We start from the raw sequence: 17971 nt of genomic DNA on the forward strand, positions 1-17971 counted from the left end.
CAACAAAACCAACAAACAGACAAACAAATAAATATGAACCCCACAGGAGGATCCCACTAGAGGTGTCCAGTGGTCCGCATCACCACAAATTACCTATAAAATCCAAATAGTGGGCTCTTAAACTGACAGCCTGCCTCTGTAGTGGGAGTTTTATAGAAAGAAACATAACTTCCCCCACTCCCTGAAGTACTGCAGTACTGCTTTCCAATTCCTGGTCACATCACATCAAGCTGCCGTGGGAGCTCTGTACTGAGACACCCTATGCCCTCCCAATCACACGCACACCACACTAGAGTCGGCACCCCCTGAAATAACGGCTACAAACTGAGCTAACCGGTTCACAAAGCTTTCTGTGCTTAATTACAGTATCTCTTTGCAAAGATATTTCTGTTTTAATTCTCTCTGCTGTGCCGCTCGAGTGTGAAACATCAAAGCCCAGGAGATCAATTACAGAGGGGTATTTACAGCAGGGATGGCGGAGGGAGCAGAGCACAGAGGGGTGCTGGCAAACTTTATCATCTACCCTTCTGCTGGTCACTGAGCCTGTGACCGACTGATTGAGATCTGATCCCTTAATAATAATAATAATAATAACAGAAATCGCATCGAGGATGAGAACACAGACAACCCGGTTTTGGACTACACGCACAGATGCACAAACAGATGCCTTCTTTTAACTTCAAGGCAAGACAGTCGAGGCAGAAATAACAATTCTGGCCAATTTTTTTCACACATCTGGATAAAATTGCTTTTATTCTATCCACATTCACTGGATATGAGCAATCGCATGCTCTGATTGGCTACTCTACTACGAGGCTACCAGTTCATATACGGTACCGTGAGGAGAGAAAAACAAAATGGCAGAGCGTGTTGCTGAACCAACCGAGGACGAAATAAAAACTCTATTCGAAAACAAAGCAACACAATATGGAATTAAAAGTATTTGATGGAAAGAACAGAACTTTTTTTTATTTTTTCAAGAATTATCATCACATTTTTCACAAATTGCTCCTGTCATTTCGCCGGTTTGTTGACATTCTGAGCGGAAATGATTTTGTCGGACATTTTGTAAGAAGTTTTTATTTATTGAATTTGCTAAAAAATAAAAATGCTCCGTTTCTCAAAATCCAGTTTTTCCCACTCAATCTCATCGTAGATCGCTTATAGCCAACTCAGTGCTATGCACCTCGTCGGATATCAGGTCATGTACGACCCGATTTCATGGAATAAGTGTTTTATATGTCATTTACCAGCTGGAAGGTCCGTATCATGAAATACCGTGACCGAGGTCTTGAAAGTACTCAAGGTATTCAAGGCCGAGGTCACGGTATATCACCATACGGACCTACCTAACAGAAAACGAGAGCGCCCGAAAGGGAAAACCGAGCCGAGCCGCCATTTTGAATCCTCATTCACGGCTGTAATGTAAATTGCTTCCTCCTCGGTATACAAGTGCACTTCCATGGCAGGAAAAAACCTACATTTTGCCGCCTATGTAGTCCCCTATTTATACAAATAGGAGTCATTCAGGATTCAGCCATGTTTTTGCTCGGCGTTAGCAACAGTTAGAGGTTTTTAGCTTTCTCCTGAAATGTTTTCTTTTATTTCTTCTTCTTCAGGGTAGTAAAACTCACTTTCGCTGTGAACACTGTCGTTATCGCCATCCATGCTGTAAAATTAATGCTATTATGCTGAGAAATGCTGAGAATATCTTATAAATGCTGAGAATATCTTATAAAAAAAAGATAAATGTTGACAAAAAATGCTACCATGTTTGTTGTTGTTGTGAACGAGTGAGTCGCCAGAGGTCCGTAACCGTAGGATACGGACCCGCTCGCCAGCCAATCAGAGCGCAGGATTTGATGGAAACCGCACCGCGAAAAAAATAAAACTTTCATCTTAAACTGTATCAATTAAAATATCAAAATCCAACAGAAAAAAACCCCAACACTTATTTCACTGTTTTTCCCCCCTGACGAGCATTATTGAAATCTTTGAAGGGCTTAAGCTCCGCCCACATCATGTCATATATCCCTGAAACTGATCTGCATGACCTGCTTTCGTGAAATTTTACACATTCATTCTTAGCCCGAATTAGAAGAATATTAGACAGAAATTTACCAAGTGTTGGATATTTTTTCTTTATTAAATGAGAAATAAATGACTTTTCTGGAAGGCTTTCTTTAGGAGGTCTTAACAGTGAAATTAATATTTTAACACCGTCAAAGTATAAGACTTTTAGTTTTATTACATACATAAAAATGTATGCTGTTTAATCAGATGATGCGGTGTTGCCAAAAATAAACATAATTTAAAAAAAAAAAAAAAAGTTCAGATGAAAAATAACCTGGTTTTAAAAATGGCCCTGTCTAGCTGCAGCGTCATGCCTTAACTCTTTACCCCTTAATGACGACCCCGTGTATATCCCATAATGACGACATATGACACCTTGTCTAAGACTTTTTTCTTATAAATATGTTCTAGGGGTGAACAATATATACATATACAAGGGTGGCTGTAGCAACTGCTTTAGGGGGTAAAGAGTTAAAACCACATCATCACAATGCTACGTATTTATACTATACCATGTCCCAGGAATCAGACTTTACAGACATGATTATACTTTATAAGCCGATATAATTTGACAAAGTAAAAAAAAAAAACAACCCTGGAACCCTATACTTTTACAGATCTGTGAGCTTTAAATAGCTTAACAGCTGAAATCGAAGAAATGTAAACAAAGGAAACGATAACCTACTAATGTACCTTTAAATAAAGTAATTAACATGAAGGAGCTGAAGTGACAAACAAGTGTGCTCACTCATAAACAAGGTGTGTGTGTGTGAGATTATGTCCCCTGGTGCTCTACAGTATGTACGAGTACTGGCTGTTCAGATTAGCATCATGTTCACATATAGAGCGCTTGAAGTGTGATCATCAATGCTTTCTGCATGATTTACATAAACGTTGTGCAACACTAATACTGTCTGAACATTATATCAGCCAGGAACGCGCATATACATGAGCAAACACGCAAGACAGCACTGACAGACACACACACACACCTGACACAAATCTCAAGAGAGAGAAAGGGCGTCATCGCACGGCTCTGTGCAAATAACAAGTAATTAAGTTGAGGCCGTGAGGTAGAGCACCGAGGGGACCAGGGGCCTTTGCGTGCTGTGTGTGTTAGCATGCGACACTGTGGAGTTTTGTTTAAAAAGCAGATGGCAGGGTGAAAATGAAGATGAATGGGACAGAGGCCTGGTGTGAGATGAGAGCTAATTAGGCAGGTCTGTGCTGGGGCCTCGTGGAGCAGGAGGCCTACATGGGAGGCAGCGAAGCCCGGGGCTCAATTACTCAGTCAGGCCGTATCCAGAGCACAGGGACAAGGGTGCAGTGAGACTGCTGTGTCCTCACGACGGTCCCAGAGGACCATATGTCCTCCAAGGGGGTTGCTTTAGCAATCCCAGAATGCAATATGCCAGGCGGAAGAGCAGTTAAAAAAAAAAAAAAAAGTGCTGACAGCCTGAGTGGGGAAAAAAAAATACCAGATGTGTCACAAGTCTTTCTCTTACTAAAGCACTGGCTTAATTTATCTCGTTTAATTGTGTTTGTGTGTGAGAGAGAGAGAGAGAGAGAGAGAGAGAGAGAGAGAGAGAGAGAGAGAGAGAGAATCCTCAATAATTGTATTCATGCATGCTTGCTGTACCAGCTGCAGAGACTCTTCAATAGTGCTTCGATAGTAATTATAGTGCAACCTTGATGAGGCAGTCATTGATGTTTATCTTTCATCATTGTTGTTGTACACACTCACCCTACTCCCGCTATACATAATTCTTGAGAACTGAATGTAGGCTCATTAGTATTTCAACGTCTTCATGAGCAGATGGATAAATGAAGATATTCAGCAGTAAGTTTCCACCAACAGAGCTCTCGGTCGCTGGTGGCGAAAATGGGCTTTCACGACATATACTGTATATAACGGGTCATTACAGTCTGTACCGCAATGGATACGGAGCTCTTACCTTAACGTTTTCTCTATAAGAGGACCACAGACATGGAGAGGTTCTTCAGCAGTGCTAGCCAATAAAATTCCCACGTAACCGACAGACTGCTTATGAAGTGTGATTCTGACAGGTGGGCAATCAACAAGTCTCCGTGGGCAGCTCCAGAGCGCATTAACACTAAGTTGTCATCAGAGCTAATGCATGCACATTAGCAACAATCCCCATGCAGGCAGAAAGAAAAGAAAGGGGGGGGGAACCAACCACCTACGCCAAAGTGCCAATCAGAAGAGCTATGCTTGGCCACAGGACTGGCAAAGAGCACACGATGCAATGTAAAGACCTTGAAAGAAGTAGGAACTGAATCAAACGTCATGCAAGAAGCTTGTTCTAGCTAATAAACTGTGATACATAACCAGATCTGTGCTCTGATCGAGAATATTTCACCGGTCAAAGCGTGATTACGAGACAAAAAGCACCGCACTGGCTAGTGGAACTGTACAACATGAAATGTGCAATGCTCATGGAGACAAAAGTCTGAACCGGTGTAATGAACGGTAATGTATCACAATTATGAGTCATGTTACTACGCTTGGAATACATTAGAGAGGCAGCTTGATCAATCTCAATTTCCGACAGACCCTGGAGTCTGAGGAATGAGGCAAAAACTCATAATGTACATATGGTACCAGAGACAGGAAAAGACTAACAGTGCAGTGTTAATGAAGGGGGACTAAGGTTAGATTGCTGTATTAATGAGAAATGAAGAGCGGGGAAATGAGCCAAGCACACAGACAGGAGAAATATTTCTGGTTTGTTTTGCCGTTTACCATGGTTGCAGTCTTTCAGAACTGGCCTTTGGCTGACCATTTGACTTGCTTCATCTGTGGAATACCAGAAAAAAAAAAAGTATGAGTGAGTACAAGACTTACGGGACACGTTTGCTCTCAGGATTCTCAAAAGGGGCGTGAATTCAGTGTACAGACATACTGTGAGGTGTTATGAGGACTGGTTTGAGTTCACAGCTTTCTCATGGACTTGATGTGCAGATCAGACGAATCTGACTGGAACAACGTGCTGGGCTAGTCTGGGAGTTCAGGAGACGTTTGTGTCAGTTCTTGCGCAGTTCCTATTTTTGTGGTGACGTATGAAAACATCTGTGCTAATGTGGGTTGAACAGAGCAGCGGGAGGTGTGACATTAGTTCCACCTTGCTCCAAAATTGCGCTTGGTTTCTCAAGAGCAGCATTTAGTGCGCGGACGGCTTGACCTGACGAGTAGGACTGAAAGAGTGCCATCATTTCCTACAGCCTGGTTTTGTGAATGTGGGACTTTTTTGGACAGACGTGTGGGGTTTACCTCTGTATCATTTTGGGAATTTTTGTTAATTGCGTCTTTCTTTTCAGTCTATCTTTGGTGAAACAATTCGTTTGAATTGAAGTGGTGTTAAGTCTGCACAGGAATAAGTAAATCAAATCGAGTAGGTGGGAAAAGTCAGGCACGACAGACTCTCTCCTTCTGCGGAGGTGACGCTAACGAGTTGGAGTCCGGGCCTTCTCCTCTCACATTGGAAACGCTCATCGTTGAGTTGGAAAAAACTCGCTACCTCTCTGAAGGTATGGACTATCTGGAGTCCATTACCACCACCATGGCCAAACACACCAACAATTTCAGGGATGGCAATGGCCCTCTTGACCCACTCGGATAACGAGCATGGAGCAAGAAGTAGTGGAACTATGGTCCAAGTTGACCTCGATAATGGAGGAACATGGTACGCTCCAAGCCACTGTGGAGGACGTGATTTCTTGTTCAAAGTGTCAGAACCCAAGAGTGATTGGTCTGACATTGAAGGTAACAGTCCGAGACAATTTATGGCAGATTCATTCAAGAAAGTCGCTGGAGAAGTGTTACCAGACTCCCCACCTGAACTGGACTGGGCCCATCGTAGCCCCAGACCCAAACCTAGTCAAGGATCTCGTCTTGTGATCGTACACTTTCACCACTACATCGAAAAGGAGAGGGTGCTTCATTGGGCAAAAGAAGAGCACAATATAACTTAACAGTGTCATAGCATCGAGTTCTATGAGGACTTCGGTGCTACAGTGGCGAACAGGCAAGTTGCTTTCAACCTGGTTTTGTGTATGCACCCAATTTTAAATCAATCATCCAACTACTAACTAAAGACAGCCGTCTGAATCACGTTATTCGTAATTTCATACATTTTACATAATTTTTTTTGAAGGCCAGTTAATTGTCCAAAATCAGTGGAGCAGATTTAAGTTTTTGTGCTTGATCCATTCCTAAGACTCAGAATCACCTCAAGTGACCAAAACGGTTCGTCACAATGGGTACGGTCATGGTTTTTTCACACATTCCAGCACAGTTCTAAAACTGCTTTTTACATCATCTTCGTTTATCTGTTACTTTTTTTGTTGAACTTGACAACAAAATCAGAGCATACCAACATCATTAGCGTGCCAGAAAATACCCTCAGACCGCAGAGGGTTAACTGTCACTCCAGACAGTAGAATCAATAGAACGTCGAAATAATGAAGCACAACACTCTCTACATTTAGACTTGATTAGGATTCAGGTGATGTCTTGAAGTGCTCACAAGTAAACGCAAGTGCCAACAGCCCAAAGACTTTTTTTTTTTTTTTATTAAATCAACAGCCCCAACAGCCCATAGTCCCACTCACTTGTTTCCTACTGGCTCAAAAGACCGAGGGTTATGATTTCACAGCTCACCTTTGATAAAGCTGGTGCAAATGAACAGCTATCAGAAGCAAGCACGTCTTTCAGGTCCAGTGCCCTTTCCCCTTCAGTGATCTAACTTAACTGCTGGGTGAATTTCATTTACATTCAGTCTGACTGCTGCTTTATCTGAAAAGCAGGAAAGTGCATGTCTTTCTGGAGCGCTGGAGGCACGAGGATGGGCTGGATTCACTCAGACTGGCGTCAGAGCGATCTGAGCAGGCCATACAGGAAGCACTCGGCTCTGTAACTGGCGGTGACATCAGCCAGCCGGCATGAACGTCAGAGCCCGACAGCAGTTAGAATAAAAGAGGAGGAGATGTCCTATGCTTTACCTTTCTGAGGGAGGGAAGGAAGGTGGGCCCCAAGGCCCCATACCAGCAATACTAACCTGATATCACGCATTCATAGTGCTCACTCGACAGAAGTGGTCAGGGTAAGATTCATGGTGTCAAGAGAAGTGCAATATGGCAGATAGATAGCAAGGGGTTTACGACGAGATCGCTGAAGAAAAGAGTGAAGGTGAAAAGGTTGCGTGTCAAATGAGAGGTATAGCGAGTGTGATGGAGGGAAGTGGAGAAGACATGATGAAAGAGATGAGTCTCACCTCGGGGCCTGGGTGCTCTCTTCCTTCGGTCTCTGAAAGCAGCTCCGGATTGCAACGCTTCCAGCAGACTGTCCATCACTCCAGTCTCATCTTTTTCTACACAGAGAGAGAGAGAGAGAGAGAGAGAGAGAGAGAGAAATCAGATGCTGCTTTCCTTTTCCATTTTGCTTTCATGTCCCTTGAGTGAGAGTTACCATAGCAAAGCCCACTGATTCAACAAGCTAGACCATAAACAGTACATCAGAGTGCAAAGCCTGGCGATTTGAGAAGCAGACAAGCCTTTAACTGGTTCATACATCACCTACAAGCCTCTTATTCTAAACAAATCCACTGCATTTGAGATTTTCTCGGCTCCTCTCATAAAAAAAAAAACCGGATCCAGAGTCAAAAGTTGTTAACCTGAAGCCGCTGGCTTTTCTGCAGCTGCCGCCTCCAGAGAAGAGAATGGCCCAGGTGGACACTACAGACCTTGAGGCAGAATAGAGCCACACCGGGCTTAAGCCTGCAACTAAATCATCACTGACTACAGCGCATCCCTCTGAACACGCACAGCTTATTGGAGGAGAAGGAAAAAGAGGAAAACAGAAAATAAATCTGACAGAAAAGTGTTTTACTGGGTTTCCAAAAACTGTTTTTCAGCTGTGTGTTAGAACAGGGGAAGGTTTGTGTCTCTCTGAGCACAGCCAGTCTTGACAGCGTAACCTTGCAAATCAATCCTTTGGTAGACTGATACTGAACTCGTCGAAAGAAACAAAACATATGCGTGCGCACACGTGTAAACAGTGGAAAAAAGATTTCATATTTTATGAACAAAAATCATGGCTTGCAATGTTGCAACTTTCTTCAGTCCAGTTTTAGACGAGCTGAAAAGAAAACGCATCACCGACCGTATTTGCAAGAAAATATGACTGACTTTACAATTCCAGGAATTGAGGCCAAGTTTACATTAGACTGTATCTGTCTCGTTTTCTTCGCGGATGCACTGTCCGTTTACATTAAACCGCCTGGAAATGCCGGGAAACGGGAATCCGCCAGGGTCCACGTATTCAATCCAGATGGTGTCTGATCCGGTGCTGTGTAAACATTGAGATACGCGGATACGCTGTGCTGAGCTCTAGCTGGCGTCTCATTGGACAACGTCACTGTGACATCCACCTTCCTGATTCGCTGGCGTTGGTCATGTGACGCGACTGCTGAAAAACAGCGCAGACTTCCGCCTTGTATCACCTTTCATTAAAGAGTATAAAAGTATGAAAATACTGCAAATACTGATGCAAATACTGCCCATTGTGTAGTTATGATTGTCTTTAGGCTTGCCATCCTTCCACTTGCAAGTGGTAAGTGATATGCGCTGAGATCACACACACAGCGGCTCAGTCCCGAATCACCGCTTGTGCACTTCACTCGCGCGCTCTGTGAGCTGCGCAGGGCCGGAGTGCGCACCCTCCAGAGGGCACTCGCTGTTCAGGGCGGAGTGATTTGGAGCGCAGGATGCCTGCGGAGCCGAGCGTATCCGTGTATTGGTGTTGCTGTGTGCACGCGAATCGTGTATTGGTGTTGCTGTGTGCACACTAATCGTTTTAAAAACGTTAATCTGATGATCCGCTGATACGGTCTAATGTAAACATGGGCTAAAAATGCACCCGTGTACGACTGCATTTACGACTGCTAAAATCGCTCGTTCCGATTATAACGATTACTGGTGAGCTTCGTGTATCACCTCATGAAATTGCAGGGATGCAAACACAACTACGGTCAAAAAAGAGTGAGGTAGCGCGGCGACGCGGACCCCCCACCACCACCACACACACAAAATATCAGTCAGACAACAGTTTCAACAAAACAGAACATTTATTAATTACTATTATTTATTAATTCAGTTCCCAATCCATCTTCAGTTCCCCACCCCAAAGTCAGTCCATCTTTACTCCTTTTTCTTCCTTTTCTTTGCCACTTCCTGAAGTTTGTGTAGTGCCTTGGATGTATGCACCACGAACTCATAACACACACATGGGTTACACATTACCATTTGATCACTCGATGTTCTAAAATAGCAGCTAGTTGGGTGTTAACGGTTAGCATTTTAACTAAGCCACAAGCTTTAATAAGACCAATTCTTGCACGTATAGAACGGTATTACGGCACTTAAATATTATCTAGGAACAAAAAAACAATAGTCATTAACCCATGTAGACACTACGTTGAGAACATATACAGTCATCATGCAACTCCTCAAATAACAGTACGTTTTTCAGGCGTTTTTTACCCTAAGGATAGGTCATGGCTAATATGGTTAGATGAAGGAGGCTAGGTTACGAGAGACAAAGTTAATATATGCACAATTTTAACACTTACGCTTTGATTGTAGACGAGTAAATGACTTCCACTTCAACGCTGATCGTTTACTCCCAGTCACCGAGGCTCCAAAGAAATACACATTAGTAGATGAAATTCAGAAAGCTGATAAATGAACACACCTATCTGAGGAAAAGCCCGGGAGTCACGTTCCTTAGCAACCAGACTGCCCAGCCATCGGTTCCATCCACTGACAGTGTAGCAGCTAGCAGTTTGTAACGGAACGCTGTTGAATATTATAATAGCAGCCAGCAGCTACACTGTCAATCTTACTATCTCTGCTGTCAATGGTTCCATATATCCACCAGGGGGAACCAAACGTTGTATGGTCTGCACGGTACTCGGGTCTATCATTACTACCAGAGTGGATTACCGGAGAGCAACCCCCCCCCAAAAAAAATAAACTCTTCGGATCTGCATGAATTACTCAAGTCGCCCAAAATGCCAGGCAAAAAGCACGCCATTTGCACGCCTGAGATTGGTTTAATGCCTTCAACCTATCCTATCCTATCCTATCCTGGTCCAATATTGAGATTATTAACAGAATAAATGGTCAGGCATGTGTTCAGGTGGCTAACAAGCTGAAACAACAATGAGACTCGCATTCAAAATCCCACTACTGTCTGTCTAACAATTATGAGCTAGTTTGAACCGAATTGAACACACACAGGTTCATTTTCTCTGTGCCATGTGCCGTAGCTATTCAACAATTCCCTGTGTACCTTGGGTAGAATGGCTTTAGATATAGTACTCTGTAAAAGTATTGTATATTAAAAAAAAAAAAAAAGGCTGTAAAACAAATATGCCTTCAAAAATAATACAATTAATTAGGTAGTTTTTTTTTTTTTTTGCGCACAGCACCGTATGAATCGTTTCCCTATTACATTTGGCAAGGTAAACGTTTCGGAAAGGTTACAAGATAAACGCATTTCCACTTCATTTTGGTGAAACATTTTCCACGATTTGTTAAAGCTCAGTTTTTACAACATGTTAAATACGTTTACTTTTTTTTTTCATAATTCAGCCACAGTGACATTCAATGGGTCACACACACACACACACACACACGTTACTGAGCTCAACGTTAGCACATACCAAACTAATTCGCTAACTGCTAGTAAACATTTACCAGTGAGATTTTGAAACATCAGTCTTGATTTGCTGTTCGCTATATATTTAATCGTACCGTAGCAGCAAGCAGTGTTGTTATCCACATTATTTACTATTGAAATCCCAAATTTTGGTGAACAGTATTTTCTTTAAACTAAGACTCACGCTTAATCTGAGGCAGTGACTGGTGTTAAAGTCTTTAATGGTTAAAATGAAAGTTGGTGTCTTGTGCAAACTGGAGCCAGAGCATGTGGAGTAGATATGGCCGGTGGGACAGTGGGTCCATGTCTCGCCTGCTCGTGGACGCCCTCCTTCTTCAAACCAGTAATGTGAGAGCATTCTAGGGGTGTTCACACGGCAACTTTTACTCCGGTGTAGCACCGGGGCTGCCCTGGTAGAGCGTTCACACGGTACAAAGTTATAGCGGTGTAGCCCCTGAAAGCTGCTTAAACCGGTGCAAATCGAACCCTGCTCGGGAGGCGGTTTAAGAAATTTACTCCGGAGTAAATGCTAGTTTGCGGGGCAGCACCGATATAAAATGGGACGTCTGAACGCTACAGGGGTAGACTCGCTACGCGGGAGGAGAGTTGATTACATACGGGCATTGCATAATTTGCATCCTGGTATTTTGCGCTTCCAAAATAGCGAATACCAACAACAACAGAACTGCGTGTCTTCCAGTGTTGCCAGATTGGGCGGTTTTAAGTGCATTTTGGCGGATTTGAACATGTTTTGGGCTGGAAAACATCAGCAGTATCTGGCAACACTGGTGTCTTCATCCACATTGTTTTCCCGGCGCTTGGTGATGCCATGACAACCGGGAAAAGGAAGTACATTTTCACGCATGTGCATATTTCATTTCCGCATTATTACTATCGTATAGCACGGTCGCAAAAACTGCCGTGTGAACGCAAGTGGGGCTGCACCGGTCGGTGCTAACACGCTTCTCTCTAGTAAGTAGGTTTGTGACGTGTGAACGCTCCACAAAATTTACACCGGTGCAAGATATATCGCAACAAAATACATCGGTGCAGCATCGATGCAAATATGTGCCGTGTGAACACCCCTTCTGTTGAGCGCTATTGCCTGAAATGCAACTTAAAATGGCACATCGAATGCTAGCTCTAAGTATCAAGTACAGCGACTCATGACTGACTGAGATATTCTTTACTAGCTAGCTGACCCATTATGTTAATCAAATGAATCTAAGTAGCTAATGTAAAGTACCAACCGAAAGCATACTAATAACCATCTACACGCAATACAGTGCATGTTTTTGCTGTAAAAATGACATGATTTTCATATAGCTCTGACACCTGCAGTAACTTGCCCACCAGAACGGACAAGTACTCTCTCTTATGCTCCGCTTGCTATGTTGCTGAAGTGTGTTTAAAAACAAGAGACTGGCTAACCTTTCCAAGTTACTTTGAGCGTTAGCTACATTCACTTGTAAACTGTTATGAAATTGAGCTCGTGTTAGCTGCTTTGGTTTGGGCCATAGCTCACGTTGGATTGCTAGTTATAATATCTATCCAACAAGACAACCCATTCATGAGACTCAACTGTCATTTCTAACCCAACCCTTAAACTGTCGATCATCTCCGCAACCATGCCTTTTTGTTCATTATCAAATAGCTTTCCACTGTTAGTTACCTACTGTTCCCATTCACCAAGGTGGGAATGGGTGGGGTTTAAAACTGTCCTGCAGCTAGCCACTAGAGGGCCTCGGAGACGTTTTAGATCACTTTTTAATCCTTGATCCGATGTCTGCCCACAGGCCCGCCGACAGGGGGGGACAAACGGGTATGTTGTCCCGGGCCCAGGAATGGGGAGGGCCCAGAACTGGGCTCTCATGAAGTTGCGATTAAATTATTTTATTTCATTTCAAAATGTGTTGATTTGGGGGAGAAATGTGCTATATTCGCATTCAATAAATGATTTCTAGATTTTTTTGCCTTTATTGTCTTTGAAAAAGACGTCAAGAACCCCCTACCACCCCTAATGCAAAAATGGTTTGGTCTGACTCTTTGATTAAGGGGAAAAAAATGACATTATTCGATCATAGCGCTTCGACAATCAGCGTGCGTGCCATTTGCCAACATGCACAAGTCAAGAGCACAGAAAAGAAAAGAGAAAAAGAGAGGAAGAAACCAAGAGACTCAGGGGCTCAGTGCATAAATATTTTAAAAAAGATTGGGATGATGCAGCAGGTACTAGCAAAGGCAGTGGGGCAGCTGAGCCAGGTAAGACACAGCCAACTTTTTCCAGCCCCGTAAAGTAACCCCAACCGTGGCACACAATTCATGTTACAAACGAGGGGAGAGCAAGTCACACTGAACACCATATCAAACGCACAGGGCACTGAATCATTTCATAACCACAACGGCTTAATAACATTGTGTTTCATATATCTGATTGAAGCTAAGAATATTCACATTAGCCCGCAATCATATCCCGCCGTTTCTCGAGCGGTGTGTTCTTCTCCGCTTTTCACACTGGACAGTACGTATGCACAGTATACTATGTTCGCCCCCAGCCCTGCCCGAAATCCCCCGTCCATCGCTGCTCCTTCAAGAGCACCCCAATCGCGTGATTATAGTAGACTATCCACGAGTTTAGGAATACCTTTTTGAATACCTGTCATTTAAGGGTTGGAGTGAGTAGAGACTGGGATAAGAGAGGTGTGTGTGTGTGGGCTGGCCGGGGGGGGCCCATTCAGAGCATTTTGTCCCGGGCCCAGCCAAAGCTGTCAGCGGCCCTGTCTGCCCATATACTACACAGTCATTGGTACACAGTCATCTATTGACCCAACACATCCTGCTTGTGTTTCATAATGACATTGTAGGTACCAAAGTAGCTTGGAGAACACGAGGGCTTGGGCAAGCAACAGAACATGGGGTATTCCCATTCTATATAAAACGTATTCATACTTTCTTCTTTTTTTATGATGCTAGAGGTGTCAAGATGTTCATACAACCATTTGGGAATTTAACAATTCTTTTAAAAAAAAAAAAGCAGGTTATTCAGCATGGGCTACTTGAATCATTTGAAATGTGCACATGTACATACTGTACTTGATTTCAGAAGCTGAATTAGCACAAACTGTGCCAAGTGTCAGGGTATGCTTCTACACAGCTCTACAGCTGGAAGACATCCAGAAAGTGTCAGAAAAAGAAGAATCCCTTTGCAAAGTGAGCCAGGTGTAAGAGGAATACCACAAACACAGAGCCAGAGGAACAGACGGATACATCAGAGGAGCTCCTGCCTCTCAATCCTTCTCTCTCTGACAAACACTGGCTTAATTAGAAATGGAAAATGAACCATAAATACATTCAGCAATTTTGGGGAAAACATGACAATCTGCCAGCCAGCCAGATTAACAAACTCTTCATGAAATGCACAGGTCATGCGAGATCTCTCATTTCGCATGTGAACTTGAGGTCTAAGATCATTTTAACTATTAACCCCATTTCCAGAAAAGTTTATCTCATCTCATTATCTCTAGCCGCTTTATCCTGTTCTACAGGGTCGCAGGCGAGCTGGAGCCTATCCCAGCTGACTACGGGCGAAAGGCGGGGTACACCCTGGACAAGTCGCCAGGTCATCACAGGGCCGACACATAGACACAGACAACCATTCACACTCACATTCACACCTACGCTCAATTTAGAGTCACCAGTTAACCTAACCTGCATGTCTTTGGACTGTGGGGGAAACCGGAGCACCCGGAGGAAACCCACGCGGACACGGGGAGAACATGCAAACTCCACACAGAAAGGCCCTCGCCAGCCACGGGGCTCGAACCCAGGACCTTCTTGCTGTGAGGCAACAGCGCTAACCACTACACCACCGTGCCGCCCCAGAAAAGTTGATATATTTTCCAAATGTAAAAATAATAATAATAATTTAAAAAATCTGTGATTTGTTAATTCACGTGAACCTTTATTTAGCTGACAAAAGTACAACGAAAAGATTTTCATTAGTTTTACTGACCAACTTATTTGTATTTTGTGAATATAAAACAACTTAGAATTTGACGTCTGCAACCCACTCAAAAAAAGTTGGTTCAGAGGCAAAATAAGGCCGTTAAGTTTATAGGGTATTCAAGGGTATAAAAGAAGCAGCACCAAAGGCTCAGTCTTTACAAGCAAGGATGGGGCGTGGCTCAGTCCTTTGTGCCAAAATTCGTGAGAGAATTTTCATCAATTCAAAAAGGACGTTTCTCAATGCAAGATTTTAAGTCTTTCAAAATGTACAGTTCATAATATTGTGAAAAGATTCAGGGAATTCGGAGGCATCTCAGTGCGGAAAGGGCGAGGTCGGAAACCACTGTTAAATGTGCGTGACTTTCAAACCGTCAGATGGCCCTGCCTAAGAAACCATCACGCTAACGTGACAAATACAGCCACATGGGCTCGAGGAGTACTACGGAAAACTGTTGTCACTAAATGAAGTCCACCACTGCAGCCAGAAATGCAAACTGAAACTGTATTATGCAAGGCGGAAGCCATTCATAGATTTTATTCAGAAATGCTGCTGATTCCTCTGGGCCTGAACTCATCTCAGATGACAGACAGTGGAAATGTGTGCTGTGGTCAGATGAGTCCACATTTCAGCTTGTTTTGGGAAAACCGGACATTGAATTCTCAGTGCCAAAGGTGAACACAACCATCCAGTTTGTCATCAGAGAAAGGTGCAAAAGCCAGCATCTGTGATGGTATGGGGGCATCAGTACCCACGGCATGGGCAAGTTGCATGTGTCTGAAGGTACCTTTGATATATTGGGACATATATTGGGATTTTAGAGAGACATGTTCATCAACACAATGTCTCTTTCCGGGAAGTCCATGCTTATTTCAGCAGGACAGTGCCAGGTCTCATTCTGCACAGGCTACTACAGTGAGGCTTTGTAGACAGAGTGTGTGCGCTTGACTGACCTGCTGCCAGTCCAGATCTGTCTCCTACTGAGAATGTATGGTGCATCATGAAGAGGAGAATCAGACAACGGCCACCACGGACTGTTCAGCAGCTGAAATCTTGTATCAAGCAAGAATGGACAAAAATTCCATTTGCAAAACTGCAACATATGATTAATGATCGTCCGCTGTCATCTGCTGTCCATCGCTAGCGATAAGGACTACTTCATTAGGATGCGCAGAAATGGAGATGGGCCACGAGGCCCGCACCAAAGCTCCGCTTTTAATGAAGCACCTTGCACAGTAAGGTAAAACAAACGATGTCGTGCCCCCCATCGCATTGTCTCTCTGGACCTCCAGACCTGATGCCAAGTGGTGCACAAAAGTGCCACAGAGCTTACAGGTATGGAAGTTGCCCCGCAGTGACAACTGACTTGCTGGGTGATGCCATCCGTTGGCCGTTTGAGGGACTCTTCTGCATGCCATCTGGTGGTGTGCCATTGACCCTGTTAGGTTCATCTGCCACACTGCACCGAAAAGCACCCTGCTGCCAGCGCTTTATTACCTCGCCCGCTACGGAGTAAGCGGGGCGAGGTATTGCTTTCGGTCGGGTTTCTGTGTTAGCAACATTACGGGAAAACGGCTGGACCAATCTTCATGAAACTTTCAGGGTAGATGGGCATCGGTCTCAAATAGAACCTCCAACATTTTCAGGGTCATCTGGTCAAGGTCACAGTGACCAAAAAGGTCAAAATCTTTTTTTTGCAATATCTTCCTTCATATTCATCACATTTACTTCAAACCAAATCCATAATGTTCATCTTTCAATTCTGCTTCCATGGATATGCTACATGATGGGGTATCCTCTCATAGTTTTCTTCGTGACTGGGGTCAAGGTCACGGGTTTTCAGAGGCTCATAACTGGGAAACGGTTCAAGATACAGAGATACTTAATATTATCAACATATAGGAAGTCATATATGGGCTTTAATTTGGCACCATGACCTTTGAACTTGAAAGGTCATATGCAGAGTCACGGATTTTCAGAGGCTTATAACTGTGAAACAGTTAAAGATAGACAGATACTTAATATTATTGACCTATAGAAAGTCATATACGGGCTCTCATTTGGCACCATGACCTTTGACCATGAGTGACCCTGAAAGGTCAAACTCATGGTCATGGGTTTTCAGAGGCTCATAACTTTAAAACAGTTAATAATAGACAGATGTTTACCATTATCAGCATATAAGTCCCATATGAGCTTTCAGTTGCCACCATGACCTTTGACCTTGAATGACTTTGAAATGTCAAACTCAAGGTCATGGATTTTCATAGGACTATAACCTGACAGCTGATGATTGAGAAATATTACCATCATCAACAAATAGGTAGTCCTATATGGGCTTTCATTTCGCACCATGAATGTTGACCTTGAGTGACCCTGAAATGCCAAACTGAAGGTCACAGGCCAGATTGCCGGGCAAGGTTTGTTTTGCCTGGCAACACTTGTTGGTGATGTACTATTTAACCCATAGCTGGAACCCAGGCAAGTGCTACCACTCCGGGTCAGAGCGGACCTGGGAGCAAGAGTGATTACGGGGTGACTCCACTTTCCCTAATACTCAAATCTTCCTGGACCGGAGACTCACCACGGGTTGCAGTTTAAAGTCATACCCAGGGCTACGAATGACAGTATAATGCTTTATAGATAGAAACAGAGAATAGTATAGCATAGAGTAGGATAACTTAGGAGAGAACAGAACAAGACAAATTAGTATATATTAAGCTAGAACATAGAGAAATAGAATGCATGTTCACAGAACAGAAGAGAACATAACCAAAAAAAAAAGAATAGGATAGATATTAGGATGATATGAGTATATTAGGAGAGAACAGAAGGGAATATGATAGAATAGAAAGCATTTTGAAGACGCATAAAAGATTATGACAAAATGCTACACACATTCTTTTTAGTTTGTAGAAAAGAATAGACAGTCATGACAATACAGCAGAATAGATTAAAAGAAAAAAGAAGGGAATATGCCAGAATAGAAAGCATTATGAAGATACATAACAGAACACGACAAAACACTACACATATCCACAGAATAGACAGCCATCGCAATGGGTACATACGATTAAAAACATTATTAAAGGAAAGGTGATATAATACAATGGTAATAATGCCTCTGTCCCAACCTTTTTTTTTTTGGGAGTGTG

The 17971-nt window shown here is 43.2% G+C and overlaps 1 protein-coding gene across 2 annotated transcripts in view; it reads right to left on the reverse strand.

Moving 5' to 3' along the window:
• diaph3 (diaphanous-related formin 3) overlaps positions 1–17971 on the reverse strand; it is an 814225-nt gene that overhangs the window by 112016 nt on the left and 684238 nt on the right. For both annotated transcript variants that reach the window (XM_060941746.1, XM_060941747.1), the window contains 2 exons: positions 7368–7463; positions 4838–4891 (listed from right to left, as the gene is read on the reverse strand). In XM_060941746.1, coding sequence (XP_060797729.1) covers positions 4838–4891; positions 7368–7463 — 150 coding nt within the window. The remainder of the gene's footprint in view (positions 1–4837; positions 4892–7367; positions 7464–17971) is intronic.

The sequence above is a fragment of the Neoarius graeffei genome, chromosome 15, assembly GCF_027579695.1.
Source record: "Neoarius graeffei isolate fNeoGra1 chromosome 15, fNeoGra1.pri, whole genome shotgun sequence".
NCBI lineage: Eukaryota > Metazoa > Chordata > Actinopteri > Siluriformes > Ariidae > Neoarius > Neoarius graeffei.